Raw genomic sequence first — 25,090 nt, forward strand, 5'->3', positions numbered from 1 at the left:
CCATACGGAATATAAGGTGTTGTTCCTCCAACCTGAGTGTGGCTTCATCTTTACAGTAGAGGAGGCCGTGGATAGACATGTCAGAATGGGAATGGGATGTGGAATTAAAATGTGTGGCCACTGGGAGATCCTGCTTTCTCTGGCGGACAGAGCGTAGATGTTCAGCAAAGCGGTCTCCCAGTCTGCGTCGACTCTCACAACTATCTGGACTATTCCTCTTCTCACCCTGTCTCTTGCAAAAACGCCATCCCCTTCTCGCAATTCCTCCGTCTCCGCCGCATCTGCTCTCAGGATGAGGCTTTTCATTCTAGGACGAGGGAGATGTCTTCATTTTTTAAAGAAAGGGGCTTCCCTTCCTCCACTATCAACTCTGCTCTTAAACGCATCTCCCCCATTTCACGTACATCTGCTCTCACGCCATCCTCCCACCACCCCACTAGGAATAGGGTTCCCCTGGTCCTCACCTACCACCCCACCAGCCTCCGGGTCCAACATATTATTCTCCGTAACTTCTGCCACCTCCAACGGGATCCCACCACTAAGCACATCTTTCCCTCCCCCCCTCTCTCTGCATTCCGCAGGGATCGCTCCCTACACAACTCCCTTGTCCATTCGTCCCCCCCATCCCTCCCCACTGATCTCCCTCCTGGCACTTATCCGTGTAAGCGGAACAAGTGCTACACATGCCCTTACACTTCCTCCCTTACCACCATTCAGGGCCCCAAACAGTCCTTCCAGGTGAGGCATCACTTCACCTGTGAGTCGACTGGGGTGATATACTGCGTCCGGTGCTCCCGATGTGGCCTTTTATATATTGGTGAGACCCGACGCAGACTGGGAGACCGCTTTGCTGAACATCTACGCTCTGTCCGCCAGAGAAAGCAGGATCTCCCAGTGGCCACACATTTTAATTCCACATCCCATTCCCATTCTGACATGTCTATCCACGGCCTCCTCTACTGTAAAGATGAAGCCACACTCAGGTTGGAGGAACAACACCTTATATTCCGTCTGGGTAGCCTCCAACCTGATGGCATGAACATTGACTTCTCTAACTTCCGCTAGGCCCCACCTCCCCCTCGTACCCCATCTGTTACTCTTTTTAATGCACACATTCTTTCTCTCACTCTCCTTTTTCTCCCTCTGTCCCTCTGAATATACCTCTTGCCCATCCTCTGGGTCACCCCCACCCCCCCGTCTTTCTTCCCGGACCTCCTGTCCCATGATCCTCTCGTATCCCCTTCTGCCTATCACCTGTCCAGCTCTCGGCTCCATCCCTCCCCCTCCTGTCTTCTCCTATCATTTTGCATCTCCCCCTCCCCCTCCAGCTTTCAAATCCCTTACTCACTCTTCCTTCAGTTAGTCCTGACGAAGGGTCTCGGCCTGAAACGTCGACTGCGCCTCTTCCTATAGATGCTGCCTGGCCTGCTGCGTTCACCAGCAACTTTGATGTATGTTGCCTGTTTTTTTGTACCTGATTACTGCCCCATATCTTACCCCATCTCCCTTAATGTGGTACCTCATTATAAGGTCGCATGACAAAAGTTTTTTCTTTTACCTCAGAGCAGAGCAGAAGAACTTCTATAAAGTGTCAGCCTGGCTACAAGCTTGTGTTTAACTTGAATGAGATTTGACACGGAATTGAAGTGACTTAGTGCAAACAGTGTTTGAAATAGTACTGCTCCATCACTAAACTGTTCCCACAATCTATGGACCCACTTTCAAGGACTCTTCATCTCATGTTCTCAATATTTATTGCTTATTTGTTTACAACAACTATTTTCCCTCTCTTTTTGTGTTTGCACAATTTGTTGTCTTTTACACGCTGGTTGCCTGCTCTGTTGGTGTTGTCTTTCATTGATTCTATTATGGTTAATCGATTGATTGAGTATACCCGCAAGAAAATGAATCTCAAGGTTGAATATGGTGACATATGTATTTCGATAATAGATTTACTTTGATCTTTGAAATGAAAGTTAGGTGCAAGAGTAGGTGATACGACACTTTGAGCTTGCGTCACCACTTATCAATTGATCTTCTACCTCACTGCCATTTTGTTTCACTATCACCACCTCACTCGATTGCACTAAGATCCAGAGACATATTAAGCTCTGCTTTGCGGGAAAAAAACTGAATCACCGAGCTTCCATAGTTCTACAGGGTACAGAATTCTAAAGATTCACTTTCTCTCTATATAAAGTTTTCATCTTAGCCCCAAGTAGCCTGCCTCTCTAGGAGTCTGAACCCCAATTCTAGGAATTATTTTCTTGCTTTTTACATTCACCATCTAAGAACTGGTTTTGTATCTCTGCTTCAGCCATCCCCATCTCACTGCCGTGACCACTCTGCCTGCATGAAGTAAAGAAGATTGTTAATTCATTCATTAGAGGGAAGTGGATGCTTCTTCAGACCATTATTCAGCTCCTAAAATGCCAACTATAATGCCCCTACATCCTGAAGGAGCCCCATCAATTTTAAACCTCTGTACCTCAGGAGAATGAGAGATGAAGGAAAGCTGAGATGAGTCTCCCTTATGCCCATTCTATTTTTGACTTTATTGCCTCTCGTAAATTTTTTATTTCTTTCATTTGAATTTGTCCATGTTAAATATACTCTTTTCATTTATCCCTTTCTTTTCTGAGTACTTCTGTTTGTCTTTGATTCCCTCCCCTCACTTCTGTGATTTCCTTTTTTCTCTTTCTCCTCTCAGGCTCTGTCATCCTTCTCATTACTTCCTCCCTCCTTCCCTTTCTTACTCCTGAAATCTGTATTTTGATTAGTTAGGGCATCAAAGTTTACCGGGAGAAGCCAGATGAATGAGCTTGAGAAGGAAAATTGATCAATCACGACTAAATTGTAGAGCAAACTCAATGGGCTGAAAGGCCAAATTGCATTCTTAGTCTTGGCCTTATAGTCTTAATTTGCTTCCTTCAGATTTATGTCTGTTTCTTTTTTTTTCCCCAAAACATTCTTTCAAAGTTTTCTCTAAAAGCATTTTTTGATGTCCCTTTACCTTTATCCCCACAGCTAACAGTACCCTGAGCAATCAAACCCAGTCCAATGAGGATTGTTATCACAACATGCCCACAGACAACGACTGTGAAAATGGCAGATCTGAGCTCCTTGTGCTTAGATTCCATGCTGACTCATCCCACATTCCACTCGTAAAGCTAACAAAGTCATCCTTCATTAACTCCTCTGGGTTCAGCTCCTGATGTCATGGTAAATGGTGAGTGGCTGGGGGCTAAAACAACTTACGCCAAGATGGAGGAGAGTGAGATCATTTCAGCTGTGAGATGGGCCAAGTAAACAATCAGGAACACAAAGAGCGGCTCAATGATGCGGACCCGTTTAGTAAAACGGCTGATGAGGGCCAGCAGAAAGGCAAAGGTAATTCCTACAGCAGTTCCACCCAAGCTCACCACGAAGACTGAACCTAAAAAAAACAAACAAGAACTTAGAGACCTATATGGAGAGCCCATCTCAGAATGTCCTCTCAGTATTCCCTGGTGTACATACTTCCTGTCATCTTTGGGCAAATAATGTTCAGGTTAATGAGAAAAACACCAATTTCATGGTAATCTGTAAAAAACATTATTGTCATGTATAGTATAAATATATAACACTATTGGTTATGCATCAATATTACTAACAGTTTCCAGCTAGTACAAAACAAACTGGGACACGTTTTCCTTTTCTAGTCTCTCCCCAGGACGAAGACCACACTAAATTATTTTTATACACTCTCTCAATATTAGGACACTGATGTAGACATGGCAGGGGCCAAAGTGAAACTTGCAGCAATTGAAATTGGCACCAACTTTAACGTCTGAGTGGAAACTCATTTTGTATGGAAGATCCTGTTAATATAGAGACATGCAGGTGGATGCTTCCCTGGTATCATGGATACTTGATTACCTGACCGGCAGACCACAGTACGAGTGGTTGCAACACTGTGTGTCCGACAGAGTGATCAGCAGCACTGGGGCTCCACAGGGGACTGTCTTGTCTCCCTTTCTCTTCACCATTTACACCTCGGACTTCAACTACTGCACAGAGTCTTGTCATCTTCAGAAGTTTTCGGATGACTCTGCCATAGTTGGATGCATCAGCAAGGGAGATGAGGTTGAGTACAGGTCTACTGTAGGAAACTTTTGTCACATGGTCTGAGCAGAATTATCTGCAGCTTAATGTGAAAAAGACTAAGGAGCTGGTGGTAGACCTGAGGAGAGCTAAGGTACTGGTGACCCCTGTTTCCATCCAGGGGGTCAGTGTGGACATGGTGGAGGATTACAAACACCTGGGGATACGAATTGACAATAAACTGGACTGGTCTAAGAACACTGAGGCTGTCTACAAGAAGGGTCAGAGCCGTCTCTATTTCCTGAGGAGACTGAGGTCCTTTAACATCTGCTGGACGATGCTGAGGATATTCTACGAGTCTGTGGTGGCCAGTGCTATCATGTTTGCTGTTGTGTGCTGGGGCAGCAGGCTGAGGGTAGCAGACACCAACAGAATCAACAAACTCACTCGTAAGGCCAGTGATATTGTAGGGATGGAACTGGACTCTCTCACGGTGGTGTCTGAAAAGAGGATGCTGTCTAAGTTGCATGCCATCTTGGTCAATGTCTCCCATTCACTGCATAATGTACTGGGTGGGCACAGGAGTACATTCAGCCAGAGACTCATTCCTCCGAGATGCAGCACAGAGCGTCATAGGAAGTCATTCCTGCCTGTGGCCGTCAAACTTTACAACTCCTCCCTTGGAGGGTCAGACACCCTGAGCCGATAGGCTGGTCCTGGACTTATTTCATAATTTACTGGCATAATTTACATATTACTATTTAACTATTTATGGTTCTATTACTATTTACTATTTATGTAATGAAAACCAATTTCCCCTGGGATCAATAAAGTATGACTATGACTAAATATATACAGTGCCTGTAAAAGTATTCAAATCCCACCCCTCCCCCCTCAGAAGTTTTCACATCTTATTGTTTTACAACATTATCACTGTGGATTCAATTTGGCTTTTTTTGACACTGTTCACAGAAAAAGACTTTTGTGTCGAAGTGAAAATAGATCTCTACAAAGTGATCTAATTACAAATATAAAATACAAAATAATTGATTGCACAAGTATTCACCCCCTTTAAATAACACACCAAATCATCACAGTTGGAGCCAATTGGTTTTAGAAGACACATAATAGTCAAATGGAGATCTGTTTTTGGAGACCTGTGTACAGTCATGGTGTTTCAATTGACTGTGGTAAAAATAGACCTCTATCTGGAAGGTCCAGCTGATGGTGAATCAGCATCCTGGCAAAATCTATACCATGAAGACAAAAGAACACTCCAAGCAACTCCACGAAAAGATTATTGAAAAGCCCAGGTCAGGAGATGGATACAAGAAATTTCCAAGTCACTGAATATCCTTTGGAGAACAGTTAAGTCAATCATCAAGAAATGGAAAGAATATGGCACAGCTGTAAATATGCATAGAGCAGGCCATCCTCAAAAACCGAGTGATTGTGCAAGAAGGGACTAGTGAGGGAGGCCAGAGACCTACGACAACTCTGGAGGAGATTTACAGGCTCCAGTGGCTGAGATGGGAGAGACTGTGCGTACAACAACTGCTTCACCAATCACAGCTTTATGGGAGAGAGGCAAAAAGAATACCACAGTTGAAAAAAAATCTCACAAAATCTTGGTTGGAGTTTGCGAAGAAGGCATGTGGGAGATTCTGACAGCAGTTGGAAGAAAGTTCTATGGTCTGATGAAACCAAAATGGAGCTTTTTGGCCATCAGACTAAATACTACGTTTGACATAAGCCAAACACCACACATCATCAAAAACACACCATCCCTACCGTGAAGCATGTTGGTGGCTGCATTATGCTATAGGGAAGCTTCACTGCAGCAGGCCCTGGACAGCTTGTAAGGTAGAGGGTAAAATGAATGCAGCAAAATACAGGGAAATCCTGGAGGAAAACCTGATGCAGTGTGTAAGAGAACTGTGACTCGGGAGAACGTCTCTTTCCCAGCAAGACAGCAACCAAGCATAAAGCCAAAGCTACACAGGAATGGCGTAAAAACAAAGTTAATGTCCTGGAATGGCATAGTCAGAGTCCAGACCTCAATCCGTTGAGAATTTGTGGTTGGACTTGAAAGGGGCTGTTTAATCATGATCCCCATGCAATCTGACAGAGCGTGAACACTCTTGTAGAGAAGAATGGGGAAAAGTTGTAGAGTCCTGATGTGCAAAGCCGATAGAGACCTATCCACACAGACTCAAGTCTGTAATTGCTGCCAAAGGTGCATCTACTGAATACTGACTTGAAGGGGGTGAGTAATTATGCAATCAATTATTGTGCATAAAAATTGTAATAAATTTAGACCAATTTGTAGAAATTTATTTTCACTTTGAGATGAACGAGTCTTTTCTTTTGATCAGTGTCCAAAAAAAAAAGCCAAATTAAATCCACTGTGATTCAATATTGTAAAGCAGTAAAACATAAAAGCTTCCAAGGGGCGGGGTGAATACTTTTTATTGGCACTGGAGACAGAGAGACAGAATATTATTCTAGAGGTCTCAATTCCCTCTCCAACAACTTGAGAGGGAGGAGATAAATGGTAGGGTTTTCTGAGTGCCCCTTTCAGAACTAAAAGGCCAAAGAGAAAGGAGGCATAGTGGAGAGTAGGCCATAAAATAATTTCCAAAATACATTGCCAAAAATTTCATACCAACATCAGTTTCAAATTAAGTCCCAACATTGATAGATTGTCCCACTAAAAAAGATTAAATAGTTTGGGCTTATATAAGAGTGTGAAAGTTGTGTGTGAATGTGGAAGAATCTTTAAACGTGGTAAGTAATTACAAGGTAAGGGGTGAGTCATTTAAAACTGAAGCATATAGAGAAAAGAAATCCCTGTATAATATAAATAATGGAGGTAGTCACAGGTTTGTATCATTTTTGGAGAAATTTTAGAATTAGTATGCTGCAATGTGCATTGAGACTTCCTGCTGATGCCCAGGTCACACTCAGAATACATTCACCAGCATACTTGTAATATTAAAACTCAAGTTTTGACAACAATGCAAGTGATAACTACAGACAATCTGCACTCTTCACTATAAATAGTCTTTTAACATACTGCAAAAAAGTTGTTGATAAGGTAAAAGTGATTTTGAATGCTGGGTTAGTTAATATGAATATCGCCACATTCAGATTCCACTCTGAAACAACTCAGGTGGAATAAACTTGCGCTTTAATAATCTTTTTTTTTTGTTTTCTTCAGTTCCAATATAGATCTCAATTTCAGATCAGATTTTCTCTGCAACCTGCTCCCAGGTTTGGGACTTGGTTGTAAGAGGCATATTGAACGGTTAAATGATGATTGCCCTTTGGTCTTCACTGCTTCTCCCTCCACCACCCGATTTCCAAATTCCTTACACTGAAGTAATTGCATTCTGTTTGCTTTTGTCCCTTCTTCAAAGCTGGCCCCAAATGCGAACATACAGACTTGAAACAACATCTTTAACAGAGACAGCTGACCACATATAAGCACATGTTCTGAATTTTCTTACCTAAACCCTTGATGTAATCCACAGCCTGTATATTGTCTATACCAATGGTTGTAAAAGAATTGAACATTTTATAGAGTACCTGTAAAAAGAAAAATGATTGAATAAAGATCAAATGTTACTGCTACATTTGTAGGGAAGAAGCAAAATCAATAGTGTATTGATTTTTTGTGATGCATCTTCCAAATGGAGTTGTCCACCAGATGTAAAGAAACCCCACTGAGTTCATTTTCATTCACCCTCCTCAAGCAAGATAAAATAATTCTGTGTCCTAGATACCATCCTATTCCTTCGATAAAGGTGACCAATTCTTTGATTAAAAAAAAACAAATGGGAAGCTCTTTCTTATGGCTCACACAGTGTTAAGCTGAATCTTAACCAGTGTAATACTTGAAATAGGCCCCTGGTGAGCTACAAATTATAGAACACAGAAATAACCTGGAAAATGTGTAGCTTGGGTTGAGTTGTTCTCTGATCTTGGCAATCCATTTGCAAACGTTTTGTCACCGTGCCACCATCAGTGCACTGCTCACTTCTGGTGTGTCCTCCGAATGTTTGCCCTTTAAGCAGCATGTCCAACTCTCCCTAGACTCTACCCATGAAGATCGAGAGGGTGCACAAATTCAGCTGGGCATCAGTGAAAGTCATGGTGCAAGCAAACACGCGTCATGCAAGGGGACTCTCAGAAGCACGGTTTTCCACAAACAACTCTAGAAACAGACGTGTAGACCTCGATCCTGTTTATAAGCCAATGCAGGCAAAATTCCAGACAATGTCTAGAGTTTGCCACGCAACCTATCAGCAATGAGACCCCCTTTCTGCGTCACAATTGGATTTCTCTAATGGCGATCAATAAACTGATTGATAAGTATATAAAGGGCAAGCATTCGGAGGACACACCACAAGTGAACAGCGCACTGATGATGTTTCCTCGTATGGTGACAAAACTTTTGCAAATGGATTGCCAAGTTCAGAGAACAACTCAACCCAACCATATAGAGCATATCTCGTGTTTACATAAATTGACCTCATAGAAATCTATACCACTTAAATTCTATAAACTGTAATTTCTGATCACCCACTCTTCATAGCTATTAAAATTGCTTTTAATCTGAGCAATATCTGTGTTAGCACAACTGAATTCTTCCATGACCTTAAAGTAAAATTTGGTTCTCATCAGATCCAGCCCAATGAGCCTTCAGACTGCATATGGCTCCTGGGTCACAATACAGCATTGCTAACACGGTGTGTTAGGATGAATTCAATTTGCTATATAAAATTATAGTCTGCCTTGAGGGGAAGTTGAGAAGTCACTGAATAAAAATGAGTAGAAATTCTTCTTTGCAATTTTTCAGATTTTTTATGTTCTGAATTTTAACATATTGAGAGTAGTTTTGAAACAGTGCAACTTGCAGTGTCTCACAATGATTTTTAAAAATGCATGTAAAATTCTGAAGTTTAGGGTAGATGCAACTGATGATGTGATTGACCTCTTAAGTCTCTCTGAACAGGAAATGAGTCATACTTTTGCTTTTAGAACTGAAGTATTAAATAATGTTTTAATTACCTTTCTTATTTTATTAACAAAAGTATGATATAACAAACCGCCCAAGAACCCAGCTAAATTCATTTTAATTTCTTTTCTCTGAGCAGTTAAGTTGGTGTCATCTCATATCTCTAGCAGGCAGCACGCTGTTGTTAAACATAAGAGTTATTTGAATCATTAAAGTTTCTAATTCTTTATGGATGTGGACAATGTAATTTTGCACACTTACATTTGTTGTAGTCGATTGGATCTTTGTTTCAAAAGCTTGGAGGCAAGGAAGGATGACTATAACATGCTAAATTTCATTTAGCTGCAGCAGCTGCAGCACTGATGGATGGACCAGAATACGTTGTTTTTTGTTCACTTTAGGATTCAGCCTAATTAATTTCTTTGGTCTTGACAATAAACATATATACACAACTGTTGAAGCAGATATAGCCCTGGAGGAGTTAATAGATAACTGTATGTAAACAGGATCATGGATGACAGTAAGCTAGGGCAACTGTGCATCTTCTTCAGCGACATTACTATATTGGATATTGCCACGGACATTCGTCAGTTTCACATTCGGTTGAAGATGGCATCCAAGTCATGAACCTCAAGAGTCAAATCGCATTTGGACTAATGTCACTAAGGTCATTCAAGCCTATGTCATCATCTCAATCCTTCCTTCACTCTTTCTTGTTGGGATGTTGCAGCCATCTTTCACAAGCTTCTCAATGGATTGGACCTAATCCATAAGACAAATGGGAAGGTAATAAAATGCTGGAGGAACTGAGCAGGCCAGGCAGCATCCATGGAAAAGAGAGAATACCTGAAGGTTTAGGTCAAAACCCTTCGTCAGGACTGGAAAGGAAGGGAAGAGGTCAAAGTAAGAAAATTGGAAGTAGTACAAGGTGGAAGGTATTCCTGATGGTGGTGGGTCAAAGAGATTGTGGAATGGGTGGCAGGGATCTTCAAGAATGCTTTGGTCCCATCATTTTTGCTGGACTTCTGTAGACTGGGAAGGTATTCAACCTGCATTACCTGTAGACTTAAACCAAAGTCATCGCAACTTCAGCCATTCAGCTGGAGTGAGCAGAAGACACTTGCATCAGCACATGTTTAGCAGGCAAACTGCAAGTCATGCTTACACAGCTTTATATTTAACATTTACAAGGCAAACATTCCATTCCGACTTCTCCCGCTGTTCAGCAAAGACAGATGATGATGATGCAACTCCCCATCACCTCCATTGTGCTAGTTCAGTCTTTGGGATTTTGAGGTAAAGACCCTCAAGTATTTGAAGATAATGACCTCAAGATGAAGGGTCAGGGATGTCCTCAGAGTCTTCTTAGAAAAGTATAGCATTCCCATAGATCCCTGGGACTCCAGGTCTCAGGCCACTCAAAATGGAACAGGAATATTCCAGAAAGCATCTAAAACCACGTCTATATGCCAGGAGTCCATCGTAAATCATGGGATCAAAGCATTCTTGAGGAACTCTACCACCTATCCCACCATCTCTTTGACCCACTACCATCAGGAAGGAGGTACAGGAGCATCAAGACTAGGGCTCACAGCCAGACTGGGTAACAGCTTGCTACCCCAGACCGTCAGACCAGCGAATTCTCATTACTAGGACAGCAAGCTGTTTATTGTTTACTGTACTGTTTACCTGTGCTGCACACTTCACATGCACTTTCAATTATATTTTATTAACTTATTTGTGGTAATATTTTGTGTTATGTTCTGTGTGTGATGTCTGTATTGTGGGTGCACCATGGTCTGGAGGAATGAGGTTTTGTTTAATTGTTTTTTGTTATAATTGTACAGTCAGATGAAATAAACTTGAAAGGTACAGACCACCTCCCAAACTAATCATGCACTTGGCCCATCAAGCACCACTAGCCAGTCTGTAGCAGAGTCTGTAAGTCCAATATTAGCCTCATTGGTAACCTCTAAACCTAGAGAACTTGAGTATTCCTTGGCACTAAGGGATTGGCTAACAACAAGAGAGCTCTATCAGTTCAATCCAAGAAATTACCCAGTTTGATCCTAATCATAACTGTGATCTTTAGGAAGCATTCTTGACCACAAACATTACATGAATCATTACTGCCTGCTCTGGGTATCACTCCTTTTTTGAAAGCAAGTGCTATTTAGGAGGGATAAAGCTAGTTTAGCCTTGGGAAAGGACACAGAGGAATAGTACATCCAGATGAGTGGAACTCTGAGGCTTTGGCTCAAGAGGTTTTGGCAGTTGGATTGTGTAATCAAGTCAATCAAGATTTGAATAGCTCAGACTCAGCAGAAAGCAGCTGATTGGGCAATCGAGGTCAGGTGACCAAGTAGTTTGAGTGGGCAATCGAAAATCGAAAAGCTCAAACAAATAAAAAGAGGGGTAGCTCAAGCAGAGCGGCCAGTGAAGGAGTGGAGCTTTGACTTGAGAGGCTTTGGTGAGCAGAGGCTGAGGATGAGCTTGCTCCCAGTGAGGTAAGGCTGGGTAAGTTTCTTTAATAAATTTAATTAATTCAGGAGTTGGTAATGGAGGCAGTAGATTGGGTAGTCCAGTGCTCTGATTGTAAGATGTGGTAAGATTCTGCAGGATGACTACACCTGCAGAAGGTGCATCTGGCTGCAGCTCCTGTTAAACTGAGTTAGGGAGCTGGAGCTGGAGCTGGGTGAACTTTGGATCATTTGGGAGGCAGAGGCAGTAATAGATTGGAGTTTCAGGGAGACAGTCACCCCTAAAAGTCAGGAGACAGGTAACTGGGTGACTGTCAGGAGAGGGAAAGGGAACAGACAGAAAGAGTGGGACACCCCTGTGGCTGTTCCCATCAATAATAAGTATACTGTTTTGGATACTGTTGGTGGGGATGATCGCCCAGGGACAAGTTGTAGTGGTTGTGTCTCTGGCACCGAGACTGGACCCTCAGCTCAAGAAAGGAAGGAGGGAAAAGAGGAGAGCAGTAGTAATAGAGGATTTGATAGTTAGGGGGACAGATAAGAGGTGCTGTGGGAGAGATTGAGAATCCCAGATGGTCTGTTGTCTCCCTGGTGCCAGGGTCTGCAATACCTCAGATCGAGTTCTCGGTATTCTCAGGAGAGAGGGTAAGCAGCCAGATGTCGTGGTCCACGTGGGGACCAATAACATAGATAGGAGTAGGGGTGAGGTCCTGAAGAAGGAATATAGAGAGAAGTTAAAATGCAGGACCTCATGGGTGGTAATCTTGGAATTGCTGCCTGTGCCACGAGACTGAGAGGATAGGAACAGGAAGTTATGGCAGAAGAATGTGTGGCTGAAGAGTTGGTGGAGGGGGCAGGGGTTCAGATTTCTGGATCATTGGGATCTCTCCTGTGGAAGGTCTGACCTGTATAAAAAGCATAGGCAGCACCTGAACTGGAAAGGGACCAATATCCTGGCAGGCAGGTTTGCTAGAGCTGTTGGGGAGGGTTTAAACTAGTTTGGCGGGGGGTGGGAATCAGAATGTGAGTGCAGAGACTAGGGTAGAAGGACAAGGGCATGATGCATGTGTTCTGAGTTGGTGAGGAAGGACAGGCAGGGGACAAAACATAAATGTAGCCAGTTAGGGAGGTTGAAATGTGTCTATTTCAACACTAGGAGTGTTAGGAATAAAGAGGATGAACTTAGAGCATGGATCAGTACTTGGAACTATGATGTTGTGGCCGTTACTGAAACTTGGCTGGAGGAAGGGCAGGACTGGCTGATACAGGTACTGGGGTTTAGGTGTTTTAAAAGGAATAGGATGGGAGGTAGAAAAGGGGGTGGGGAGTAGCATTACTGATCAGGGATAGTATCATAGCTATAGAAAGGGAGGACGCTGCAGAGGGAGTGTCCACTGAGTCGGTGTGGGTGTAAGTCAGAAATAGGAAGGGATCAATCACTGTGCTGGGAGTAGTCTACAGGCTCCCAAATGGCCCTTGGGACACCAAGGAGCAGATAAGCAGGCAGATTTTAGAATGGTACAGGAAATACAGGTTTGTAGTTATGGGTGATTTCAACTTCCCTCATTAACTGGCATCTCCTGACTGCAAGGGGGATAGATGGGGTTGAATTTGTCAGATGTGTTCAAGAAGGATTCCTGACACAGTATGGGGACCGGCCAACGAGAAGAGAGGCCATACTGGATCTAGTTCTGGGTAATGAACCTGGTCAGGTGGCAGACTTCTTGGTGGGCGAGCAGTTTAGTGAGAGTGACCACAACTCCCTTAGCTTCAGCATAGCTATGGAAAAGGATAAAAACAGACAAAGTAGGAAAGTGCTTAACTGGGGAAGGACTAACTATGAAGGGATGAGGCACGAACTAGTGAGAGTAAATTGGAAACAGATGTTCAGGGGTGAAAGCACAGAAGTAATGTGGAGGAAGTTTAGGGACCACTTGGGCTGGGTTCAGGATAGGTTTGTCCCACTGAGACAAGGAAAAAATGGTAGGAAAAGGGAACTGTGGCTGATGAAACATGTGAGGCAACTTGTTAAGAGGAAGAAGGAAGCACAGTTAGATATAACAAGTAGGAAGCAAGAGGGGATCATGAGAAATATAGGGTAGCCAGGAAGGAGCTTAAGAAAGGACTTGGGAGAGTTCAAAGGGGGCATGAGAAGGCCTTGGCATGTAGGATTAAGGAGAACCCCAATGCGTATGTGAAGAACAGAAGGATGACAAGAATGAAGGTGGGGCCGCTAAAGGATAAAGAAGGCAACATGTGCCTGGAGGCGGAGGAGGTTGGGGAGGTCCTAAATGAATACTTTGCTTCAGTATTCACAGGTAAAAAGGACCTTGATTAGGGTGAGGTTGAAATAGAACAGGCCTGTGTGCTGGACAACGTGGAGATTAAGGAAGAAGTAGTATTGGATCTTCTTAAAAATACCAAGAGTGATAAATCCCCAGGGCTGGACGTGATATACCCCAGGTTGCCGTGGGAAGTGAGAGAAGAGATCGTTGGAGTAGCTATGATCTTTGAATCCTCTTTGGCTGCAGGGAAGGTGCCGGAGGATTGGAGAATGGCAAATGTAGTTCCCTTGTTTAAAAAAGGTAATAGGGAGAATCCTGGGAACTATAGACCAGTGAGTCTTACGTCGGTGGTCTGCAAACTATTGGAAAAGATTCTTAAGGATAGAATCTACGAGCATTTGGAGAAGTACAGTCTACTCAAGGATAGTCAACATGGCTTTGTGAAGGGAAGGTCATGCCTCACGAGCCTAATTGAGTTTTTTTGAAGAAGTAACAAAAGAAAGTGATGAGGGTAGGGCGGTAGATGTGGTCTACATTGCTTTTAAGCAAGGCATTTGACAAGGTCCCCCACGAGAGACTCATCCAGAAAGTCATGAGGCATGGGATCAGTGGAACCTTGGCTGTTTGGATAAAAAATTGGCTTAAAGGAAGAAAGCAGAGGGTAGTAGTGGAAGGAAAGTATTCTGCCTGGAGGTCGGTGACTAATGGAGTGCCGCAAGGATCTGTCCTGGGACCCCTGCTCTTTCTGATTTTTATAAATGACCTGGATGACACAAGAATTCTCACAGGTAAGAAAGATGAACTCAGTATGGATCAACACATGGGATTGTGACATTTTAGCTATTACAGAAAAAATAATTAGGAGGGATGGGTAAGACTCTGGGTATGTATTCTGGGGTAACAATATTTCTGGTGTGCAGAAGTAAAGGTAAGAGGAGAATGAGTTGCACTGGTGATTGGGAAGATTTATAGTGGCAGTAGTTGGAGAACATATCCCTGGTGAATCCAGTGAGGTCACTTAGGTAGAAAATAGAAATGCAAAGTTCTAATTGTGGGCAGGCTAGTTGTCATGACATCAGACAGGAATTCACAAAGTTGACTGGGAGAGGCTGCTGGCAGTTAAGGAGATGTCCAGTAAATGGGAGGGTTTTTAAAAAAGTTATACAAGGAGAGCTCAGGACTGGCATGTTGCTAGAATGAAGGGCAAGGCTGGTGGGAAAGATATTGGAAGGGATTCTGAGAGACAGGGTTCACTTGCATCTGGAAAGGCAAAGAGTGATTGAGGGTAGTCAACATAGCCTTCTTTCTGGAAACAGTCTCACAAGTTGGAGGGGTTTCTTTTGAGGGGAGAAGAAGGACTAACCAATGTCTACATGGACTTGATCAAGGCCTTTAACAAAGCTCTGCATAGTAAACCAGTCTGGAAGGTTATAACATGAGAGTCAGAGTTAGCCAAATTGGTACAAAATTGGCTTGCTGGTATGTGCAGAGGCTGATGGTGGAGGATTGTTTATTAGAGGTACCCTTATGACCAGTGGGGTGCTGTGGTGACTGATGCTGGATCTTTTATTGCCTGTCATAAATATTAATGATTTGGATAAGAATGTAATTGGCATCATTAGCAAGTTTGCAGATGACACCAAAATTAATGGTATAGTGGACAGTGAAGGCGGTTAGAATTTAACACTCCAGTGCAATGTAATATATTTTGGGAAGTTAAACCAGGGCAGGACATGCACAGTGAATGGCAGATCCCCAGGAAATGTTGTTGAATAAAACACATGAAGGGGTACAAGTACAACAGAAAGTGACAACAGGTAGCCAGGGAGGTGCAGATGTATGGCATGCTTGTCTTCATCAGCTGACATATTGAATGAGAGTAATAACACGTTACTGTTGTACATACCATTGGTTAAGCAAAACCTAGAGTATTGCATGCTGCTCTGGCCACCACAGTACCAGAATGATGTGATTAAGTGAGAGGATACAGAAAAAGTTCAGAAGGACTTTGCCTGAATTAAAATGGAGGTGGGATTTGAGTTACAAGGAGAGAGAGATTGGATAGACTGAGTCTATTTTCCCTGGAGCAACAAAGGCTGAGCAGTGACATAATAGTGGTATATAAACAAACAAAGGAATAGACAGGGTATATTTTCCATGGTAGGGGTATTTAAAACTGGATACGTAGGTTAAACAGAAGGAGGGTATTTAAAGGGGGTCGGAGGGGTAAATTTTTCCCCACACAGTAGTTAATACCTGGGATGGCTTGCCAGAGGAGACAGTGGAGGCAGAAACAGTAAGAACATTTGAAGGATCTGGACAGGTACTGGAAAAAGCAGAGCACAGAGGGACATAGAATTAATGCAGGTAGGTAGAATTAGTATAGGTAAGCATAATAGTCTTAAGAACACAGTGCCCAGCTGTGATAAATCCTGAGGATGTGATGTTCCTCAGATGATAATGGTGGAAAGCTGTGAGGACATCGGACTGAAAACTTCGTTTGGTTCAGCAGAAGGGAATGAAAACTCTAAGTAAGGAGTGAGGGGTGAAACAAGACAAGAGGCTCCAAATGTGAAGCTGTCAAACTATCACTGCTTAAAACTGATGGAAACAACACTGATTGTGGTTGGAAGCACCCACGTAGGATACCACAGAGGAAGCGTGGCTGTAAAGTGGGGTTACAGGTGCATTTAAGGAAACGGGGTTTTAAACTCCCTATACCGACGATCTTGCTGGCGAATAAAATCGATGATCTCAGAGCTACGATGCTGAATCAGAGAGACATTAGGACCGTGTGTGTCCTGTGTTTTATGGAATCCTGGTTAACCCCTACCGTACCAGATGCAGCGATTCAGATCAATGGGTTTACTATACACCATCAGGACCGATCTATAGAGTCTCTCAAAAGCAGAGGTGGAGGAGTATGCCTCATGATCAACACTGCTTGGTGCACAAATATACCAGTGCTGTCCCAATTCTGCTCACCAAACCTGGAATATCTAGCAGTTAAGTGCTGTCCTTTTTATCCACCACAGGAGTTCCCTGGGGTCATTTTGGTAGTTGTATACATTCCACCTCAAGCCAGCGTCAATCAGGCTTTAGATGATCTGAGCAATGGGATCAACATGCATGAAACAGCACATCCTAATACCTTCACATTGTTTTGGGAGATTTTAACCAGGCTAGTCTGGGGGGAAAAAAAAAATCACTAAGCAATTAGCAACAACAGATCACTTGCAATACCAGAGGAAACAACAAACTGGACCATTGCTACACCACCATCAAGAGTGCCTACTATGCTATTCCACACCCACACTTTGGTAAGTCTGATCACCTGGCTGTACTTCTACTCCCTGAGTATAGGCAGAGACTGAAGACTGCAGCACCAGTAGTGAGGACCCAGAAGGTATGGACAAGGGAAGCACAGGAGTGCCTACAGGACTGCTTTGAATTGGTGGACCTGACTCTATTCAGAGATTCATCTTCCAACCTGGATGAGTACGCTGCAGTTGTTACTGGCTTCATTAAAATCTGTGTGGATGAGTGTGTGCCCAGAAAGTCTTACTGTACATTCCCAAACCATAAGTCGTGGATGAACCAGGAGGTACATTGTCTGCTGAAGGCTAGATCTGTGGCATTCAAGTCTGGCAACCCAGGCCTGTACCAGAAAACAAGGTATGATTTGTGGAGGGCTATTTCAAGGGCAAAAAGACAATTTTGAATGAGGTTGGAGGTGACCTTGGATGTACGACAAGTGGCAGGGTTTGCAAGACACTACTTCCTGCAAAGCGAAACCCAATAGCATGAATGGCAGTGATGCTTCACTACCAGATGAACTCAATGCTTTCTATGCCCACTTTAAAAGGAAGAACAACTACAGCTGTGAAGATCCTTGCTGCACCTGATGTCCCTGTGATCTGTGTCTCAGAGGCTGATGTTAGGCTGTCTTTAAAGAGAGTGAACCCTCACAAAGCAGAAGGTCCTGATGGAGTACCTGGTAAGGCTTTGAAAACCTGTACCAACCAACTAGCAGGAGTACAGGTGTTCCCCGCTTTTCGAACATTCGCTTTACAAAACCTCACTGTTACGAAAGACCTACATTAGTACCCCGTTTTCGCTAACAGAAGGTGTTTTCACTGTTATGAAGAAAGGCAGCCCGCGATAAAAAATCAGCACGTGAAAAAAGGCGGCACACGCCCCAAGCAGCCGCTCTGCCCCGGATTCGGAACAGCATTGCTTAAACACGTTGCATTGAGCAGCCATTAGCAAGATGAGTTCTAAGGTGTCGGAAAAGCCTGAAAGAGTAAGGGTGTTACACTTAGCGTAAAACTAGACAAAATTAAGCATTTCAATCATGGTGAACGAAGTAATAACAACGTGAGTTTGGCTTGTGGAAGTTGACGAAGATTATGTTGAAGAGGTTTCGGCATCCCATGACCAAGAACTGATAAATGAAGAGCTGATGCAATTGGAAGAGGAAAGGATAACAATCGAAACCGAATGCAGAAAGTAAAGCAACTGCATGAGATTTTCGCTGCAATGATAAAGTATGACTTTAATTTTGAAAGGGTACTTAGGTTTAGGGGATATTTGCAGGATGGTTTCAGTGCTTACAAACAACTGTATGATAGAAAAATGCGCGAGGCTCAGCAGTCAAGCAAGCCTTCCACATCAGCCACAGCACACGACGAACCTTGACCTTCGACATAAAGGAGGGCAGTCATAGGAAAAGATGAGCTGCCTGCCCTGATCGACGATGAGATGACACCCCCTTGTCCCACCACCCCAACACCCGGGCCCTGGACTGATACTGCACCGATTTGCGAAGAATGCAGCAATAGCCCGGGGGGGGGGGGCACACAGCACATCTTTAAGAAAAAAGCCGAAATAAACATGCTAATTAATTAGGTGCCGCCTAGCACGTAATTGTCGGTCCAGATCAGAGGCGATGCAATCGCCTCTTATCTGCGCCAACATTTACGTGCCGGGCAGCACCTAAATAATTAGCATGTTTATTTCCGCTTTTTTCTTAACAATGTGCTGTGTGCCTCCCGGCTACTGCTGCGTTTTTCACGCCAATGTATCAGGTCGGTGGGTCGGTGGCCCGGAGGGTGGGGGCCACTGCACCACCCAGCCTGCGATGACTCAGTCTAACACACCATCATCAGTGTGCTTGGCGCTGTTTTCCCAATTCCGGTAAGTGATATTACACAATACATACATTATTTCTACTTTATATAGGCTGTGTATTTATCATATCATTCCTGCTTTTACTATATGTTACTGTTATTTTAGGTTTTATGTGTTATTTGGCATGATTTGGTAGGTTATTTTTGGGTCTGCGAACGCTCACAAAATTTTCCCATATAAATAAGTGGTAATTGCTTCTTCGCTTTACGAAGTTTCGGCTTACGAACCATTTCATAGGAATGCTGTACCTTCAGATGGCGGGGGAAACCTGTATTCTAGGACATTTTCAAGCTCCCACTGCTATGGGCGGAAGCTCCCACTTGCTTCAAAAAGGAAACAATTATACCAGTGCCTAAGAATAATAATATGAGCTGCCTTAATGACTATCACCCAGTAGCACTCACATCTACAGTGATGAAATGCTTTGAAAGGTAGGTAATAAATAGACTGAACTCCTGCCTCAGCAAGGACCTGGACCCATTGCAATTTGCCAAGCACCACAATAGGTTGACGGCAGACGCAATCTTAATGGCTCTCCACAATGCTTTACCATCATTCCCTGATTGAGAAGTTGCAGAACCTGGGCCTCTGTACCTCCCTCTGAAATTGGATCTTCAACCTCTTACCACAACATCTCCTCCTCACTGAATATCAACACTGGCGCACCTGAGGGGTGTGTGCTTAGCCCACTGCTTTACCCTCTATATACCCATGACTGTGTGGCTAGGCATAGCTTAAACACCTACTATAAATTTGCTGACAATACAACCATTGTTAGTAGAATCTCAGGTAGTGACAAGAGGGCACACAGGAGTGAGATATGCCAACTAGTGGAGTGGTGCTGCAGCAACAACCTGGCGCTCAACGTCAGTAAGATGAACGAGCAGATTGTGGACCTCAAGAAGGGTAAGACAAAGGAACACATACTAATCTTCAGAGAGATCAGAAGTAGAGAGAGTGAACTGATGTCAAGATCTCTGCGGATCTAACCTGGTCCCAACACATCGATGCAACTATAAAGAAGGCAAGACAGCGACTATACTTCATTTGGAGCTTGAAGAGATTTGGTATGTCAACAAAAACACTCAAAAACCTCTATAAATGTACTGTGGAGAGCATTCTGATAGGCTGCATCACTGTCTGATATGGGGTGGGGGAGGGGCAACTCCACAGGACTGAAGGAAGCCACAGGGGTTGTAAATCCAGTCGGCTGCATCTTGGGTACTAGTCTACAAAGTACCCAGGACATCTATAGGCAGCAGTGTCTCAGAAAGACACTGTCCATTATTAAGGACCCCCAGCACCCAGGGCATGCCCCTTTTCTCACTGTTACCAGCAGGTAGGAGGTACAGAAGCCTGAAGGCATCAGTGATTCAGGAACAGCTTCTTCCCCTCTGCCATCCGATTCCTAAATGGACATTGAACTCTTGGACACTACCTCACTTTAAAAAAAAGTATTTCTGTTCTTACACGATTTTTAATCTATTCAATGTATGTATACTGTAATTGATTTACTTATTATTGTTTTCTTCTAGATTATGTATTGCATTGAACTGCTGCTGCTACCATACAAAACCTACAAAGCTGTACCGAACATGTCCTTACCTGAGAAATTACCTCAGGTTACCCATAGCCCTCTATTTTTCTGAGCTCCACGTACCTGTCCAAGAGTCTCTTAAAAGACCCTACTGAATCCACCACTGTCGCCGGCAGCCCATTCCATGCACTCACCACTGTGTGGAAAAACTTACCCTAGATCTCTTCTGTACCTACATCCAAGCACCTTAAAACTGTGCCCTCTCATGCTAGCCATTTCAGCCCTGGGAAAAAGCCTCTGACTATCCATACAATCAATGCCTTTCATTATCTCATACACCCCTATCAGGTCACCTCTCATCCTCCATCGCTCCAAGGAGAAAAAGCCAAGTTCACTCAACCTATTCTCATAAGGCATGCTCCCCAATCCAGGCAACATTCTTGTAAATCTCCTCTGCACCCTTTCTATGGTCTCCACATCCTTCCTGTAGCAAGGCGACCAGATCTGAGCACAGTACTCCAAGTGGGGTCTGACCAGAGTCCTATATAGCTGCAACATTACCTCTCGGCTCCTAAACTCAATCCCACGATTGATGAAGGCCAATACACCATACACCTTCTTAACCACAGCGTCAACCTGCGCAGCTGCTTTGAGTGTCCTATTGACTCAGGCCCCAAGATCCCTCTGATCCTCCACACCGCCGAGAGTCTTACCATTGAAACTATATTCTGCCATCATATTTGACCTACCAAAATTATCTACTTCACACTCAACTTAGCAGCTGGAGTTCAACCCAGATAACAAATTTCACGTCACATGCTGGTGATAATAAACCTGATTCTGAAGTAGGAGGAGGCAGGAAAAAGATGTGACTTAGCACAGTTGTGGCAATATGGATGGGGAGTGTGTGGAGTACACCCAGACTGAAAGATCCAGTGAGGAATAACATTTCATCATTGATCAGCCAGGTTTGCAAAGCCCACTGGGTCATTTTAGATATTGGCAATGTGAGCATCCGTATACCTGTAATGGATAGCACGGACCACTTTCTCAACCTAACCAAGGAAATGTGGAAAGAGCAGTGATAATTGATTCACAGGCAGAATCCACAGGAGTGAAGGATGTGGTCTGGACATGAAGATCAGCCTTCTGTGAGAGAGCCAAGTAGGATGCTCTGTGAGAGGGGAAGATGAGGGATTTGAGTTTTTCCCAAGTGAGTTAATGAGTCCTTTTAAGGACATCAACTGACAGCAGAGAGAAGTCGTAGACTGATCGAAGAATATCACACGCGGGAAGGCAACAGCATCATGGGAAGACTGAGGAATGCTGAAAGGTGGGGTATGGATGTGGAAGGGCAGAAATCTAAAGAGGTTGTTGATGTAAATGAGGTTGGATACTGGACAATAAAGATACTCTTGGGATAGGTAAAGGGAAAAGAGAAAAAGGTAACAAAATGATTGGCAAAAATCAAAGCATAAGTTTTCCTGAATAACAAGAAATTTAAGTAGCAGTTGTATGGTCAGAAGGTCTAGAATTGGTACACCCTGGTGATTAAGAGAAAGAAACAGGAGGATACTCAGAGTTAAAAATGTCCCTTCATGAGAAAGAGTTGATATAGGTCGTAGGATAAAGTCAGCTTAGGTAATTGACAAACCAAAGCTCAGATAATTGACAAACCAAAGTTTAGATTTCATAGTCAGGTGTGGAATGCAAGTCAATCCAGAAGTTCTTTGGGGAGCAGATCAACAGTCCAATGGAGTGAGTTTCTCTAGATTACGAAGAGCAATATATGAAGTTTTTACTTACAACAGTTATGGCATCATTAAGCAGCGACTCTCCAAACACAATGATGAATAGCGTTTCATTGACGTGGACTTCCTCAAAAACAGCTATTACTGCCACAGGGTCCACTGCAGATATCAAACTGCCAAAAAGCAGAAATTCAAGCAAACCAGCTTCTACTTTGGGATCTGAGGAAGATAAGCAAGACATTACAGAATATCACTAATACAATAAATGCTGCTGCTGTAAAGGATAGTCTAAATTATCTTATTCAATACAAGGACCCTTAGGTAATGCAAGCAATGTCAATCTTCTCAGAATGTCTTATAACCTAAAAAAAAACTGGGAGAAACTGAACAAGAGTGTAAAGTGTATTTGAGATTGGAATAAATAGTTATTAGACTGCCTATCATTCAGTTGAGTAACAAACATTGTGTGATTTCTGAGAAAGCACTTATTTCTCAAAGGCATGAGAAGTTGCTGTATCACAAGGCAATGTTGTCATCTGATCAATAGATTAAGTGCAAGCCAGGGCTGGAGAAGGTGGAAGAATATTTGCCAACTAGATCGGACAACAGCAGCACGTTACTTTCTCTGCTCATGGTCTTTTTAATGAAACAATTCTCTATAGCCTAGGAGAAAGTATAACATCAACTGAACCTGTTTTTTTTTTTTAAAAAGTAATTTTATTTTGAATGCTGAATTGAATTAAATTTAAAAATACAACTGTAGCCAATTTAAAAACATACTTCATAATTAAGTCTACAATTTTTGGTTTAATTGTGGTTTATAGTAGAGGAGTGCTGTGGCTGTGGGGTTCTCATTACTGCTGTAACCTGGTGTAGTTTCCATGACAGGTTTTTTTTATATACAGCAGACTAAACTCAAAGTACTTGACTATGGAGAGAGCATTAACATCAGTGGGAGCAATGCTAGTGAGGTTGCAGTCATTTAAAGTGTGCGGGATAAAATGAAAATAACTTAATCACCTTTCATTAACAGTTTTATCTAACTTCAGATAAAACTGCTAAATAATAATAGATTATTTAACTGTTAGATGAAACCCTTGTCAAAAAACAATCTGCCCGGCCAGACTGTTGACAAAATAAATTACACAAGAGGTCCCTGGTTATGTTATACAAAAATATCCATCCATATTGAATCATTTTGACATAATTCAATGATCCACCCATTGCTGTAGGAAAGGAGCTTAATGCTCGATCATGAAGCAACAACAGTTTGGACAAAGACAAAATAAAATTCATTGTATTCCTAACAAATATGTGAGACAATAATTTTGCAAAAGGCTGACTTTATCTAATAACTTTTAAACATTTTGACATTTTAAGTGCTCTACAATATTGTACACCCATTTGATAATTTTATATTAGAACTGCTTACTGGATTCATGAGATAAGACAGAAAAATGGAAAAAGAACCTGCAATATAAAGAGTGTATCTGCATTCAATTGGCATTGAATGGGAAGGGAGAGAAAGGGAACAGGTTGCTGGGAACATGGTTTGTTTCCACTAGTGGGAGAATCTCGAACAAGTGGACAGGCTAGCAAGATCAGAGGATGGTTATTTAAAACTGAGGTGCATAAGGAATTCTTTTCACAGAGGACAGCAAAAATCTGGAGTTCCCTACCTTAGAGGGTTGTGGAGGCTAAACTATTGAAAAAGCTATTTAAAAAGTAGGCAGGCAATTTTTTTTGAACGACAGGAATTGAGGGTTATGGAGAACTAGCACAGAAAACTGGGCAGATCAGTCATGATTATGACAGACTTGAGAGGCCAGGGGACGTACTCCTCCTGTTGTTTCATGCCCTTATGAGATGAGATTGCCTCAAACCATGGTCATTTAGAAGTAGCTGTCCGGGCAAAGTTATATTTACTTTACACACAACCTTTGGAGAAGAAAATGGCAAGACAGAGTGGATAATCTGACACCATTTGGCCATCATTGCTATGTGATAACATGAGTGCAGGAATGTACGAGCACAAAATAACATCAGATCATTGGTTCCCAAGAAAATAAGACACAGGATTTCCATAAGGCAAAAAACAAAAGTCTCATTCTCACCGATTTCAAGGATCTATTTTATCAACTAAATGAAACAGACTATTTTTAGTACAGATTTTCTCAGAATATAATTAACTGTAGTACAGTCATCCTTTGATAATAGGAATAGTTCTTCTGTGTTTGAGCTTAATTCAATCTGACTGAGTCATTCCCAGATATACTTGTTCAATATGACCCTGAACTACATGATTAAATAGATCTGAGCAATCAGAAATTAGAAAAATTGCAGATGATGGAAGTCTAAACTAGAAACAGAAAATACTAAAAATACTCAAGTCAGGCTGCCTCTGTGGGAGGGGCAACAGAGATAATATTTCAGGATCAAAGATGTTTTGTCAGAATTGGGAAAGAAAGGAAAGAAACCACAGGGAGAATGGAATAAGGGGCTGTTTCTGATAGGGTAAAACCAGGTTGACCATGGGGATTTGGACATTCAGTCAATGAATCAGAGGGGGCAGTGAGAGAAGTTCAAGAGTGCTAACAGGAACAAGTCAAGAGAATGAAAGATTTATAAAATAAGATCTGGAGGTGTACTTGACAGATCAGGCTTGGCACGACCTCTACTCCCAGAGGGAAAAAAAAGAGGAAATACAACAAGGTGGGGTTATATCACAGATACATTACTGATGC

General features: G+C 42.7%; 1 protein-coding gene across 1 annotated transcript in view; it reads right to left on the bottom strand.

Annotated features, from left to right (window-relative positions):
- slc9a5 (solute carrier family 9 member A5) overlaps positions 1-25,090 on the bottom strand; it is a 252,309-nt gene that overhangs the window by 119,413 nt on the left and 107,806 nt on the right. The window contains exons 3-5 of the mRNA XM_063066729.1: positions 22,402-22,565; positions 7,593-7,671; positions 3,259-3,436 (exon numbers count right to left, since the gene is read on the bottom strand). Coding sequence (XP_062922799.1) covers positions 3,259-3,436; positions 7,593-7,671; positions 22,402-22,565 — 421 coding nt within the window. The remainder of the gene's footprint in view (positions 1-3,258; positions 3,437-7,592; positions 7,672-22,401; positions 22,566-25,090) is intronic.

This window comes from Mobula hypostoma, chromosome 14, assembly GCF_963921235.1.
Source record: "Mobula hypostoma chromosome 14, sMobHyp1.1, whole genome shotgun sequence".
Lineage (NCBI taxonomy): Eukaryota > Metazoa > Chordata > Chondrichthyes > Myliobatiformes > Myliobatidae > Mobula > Mobula hypostoma.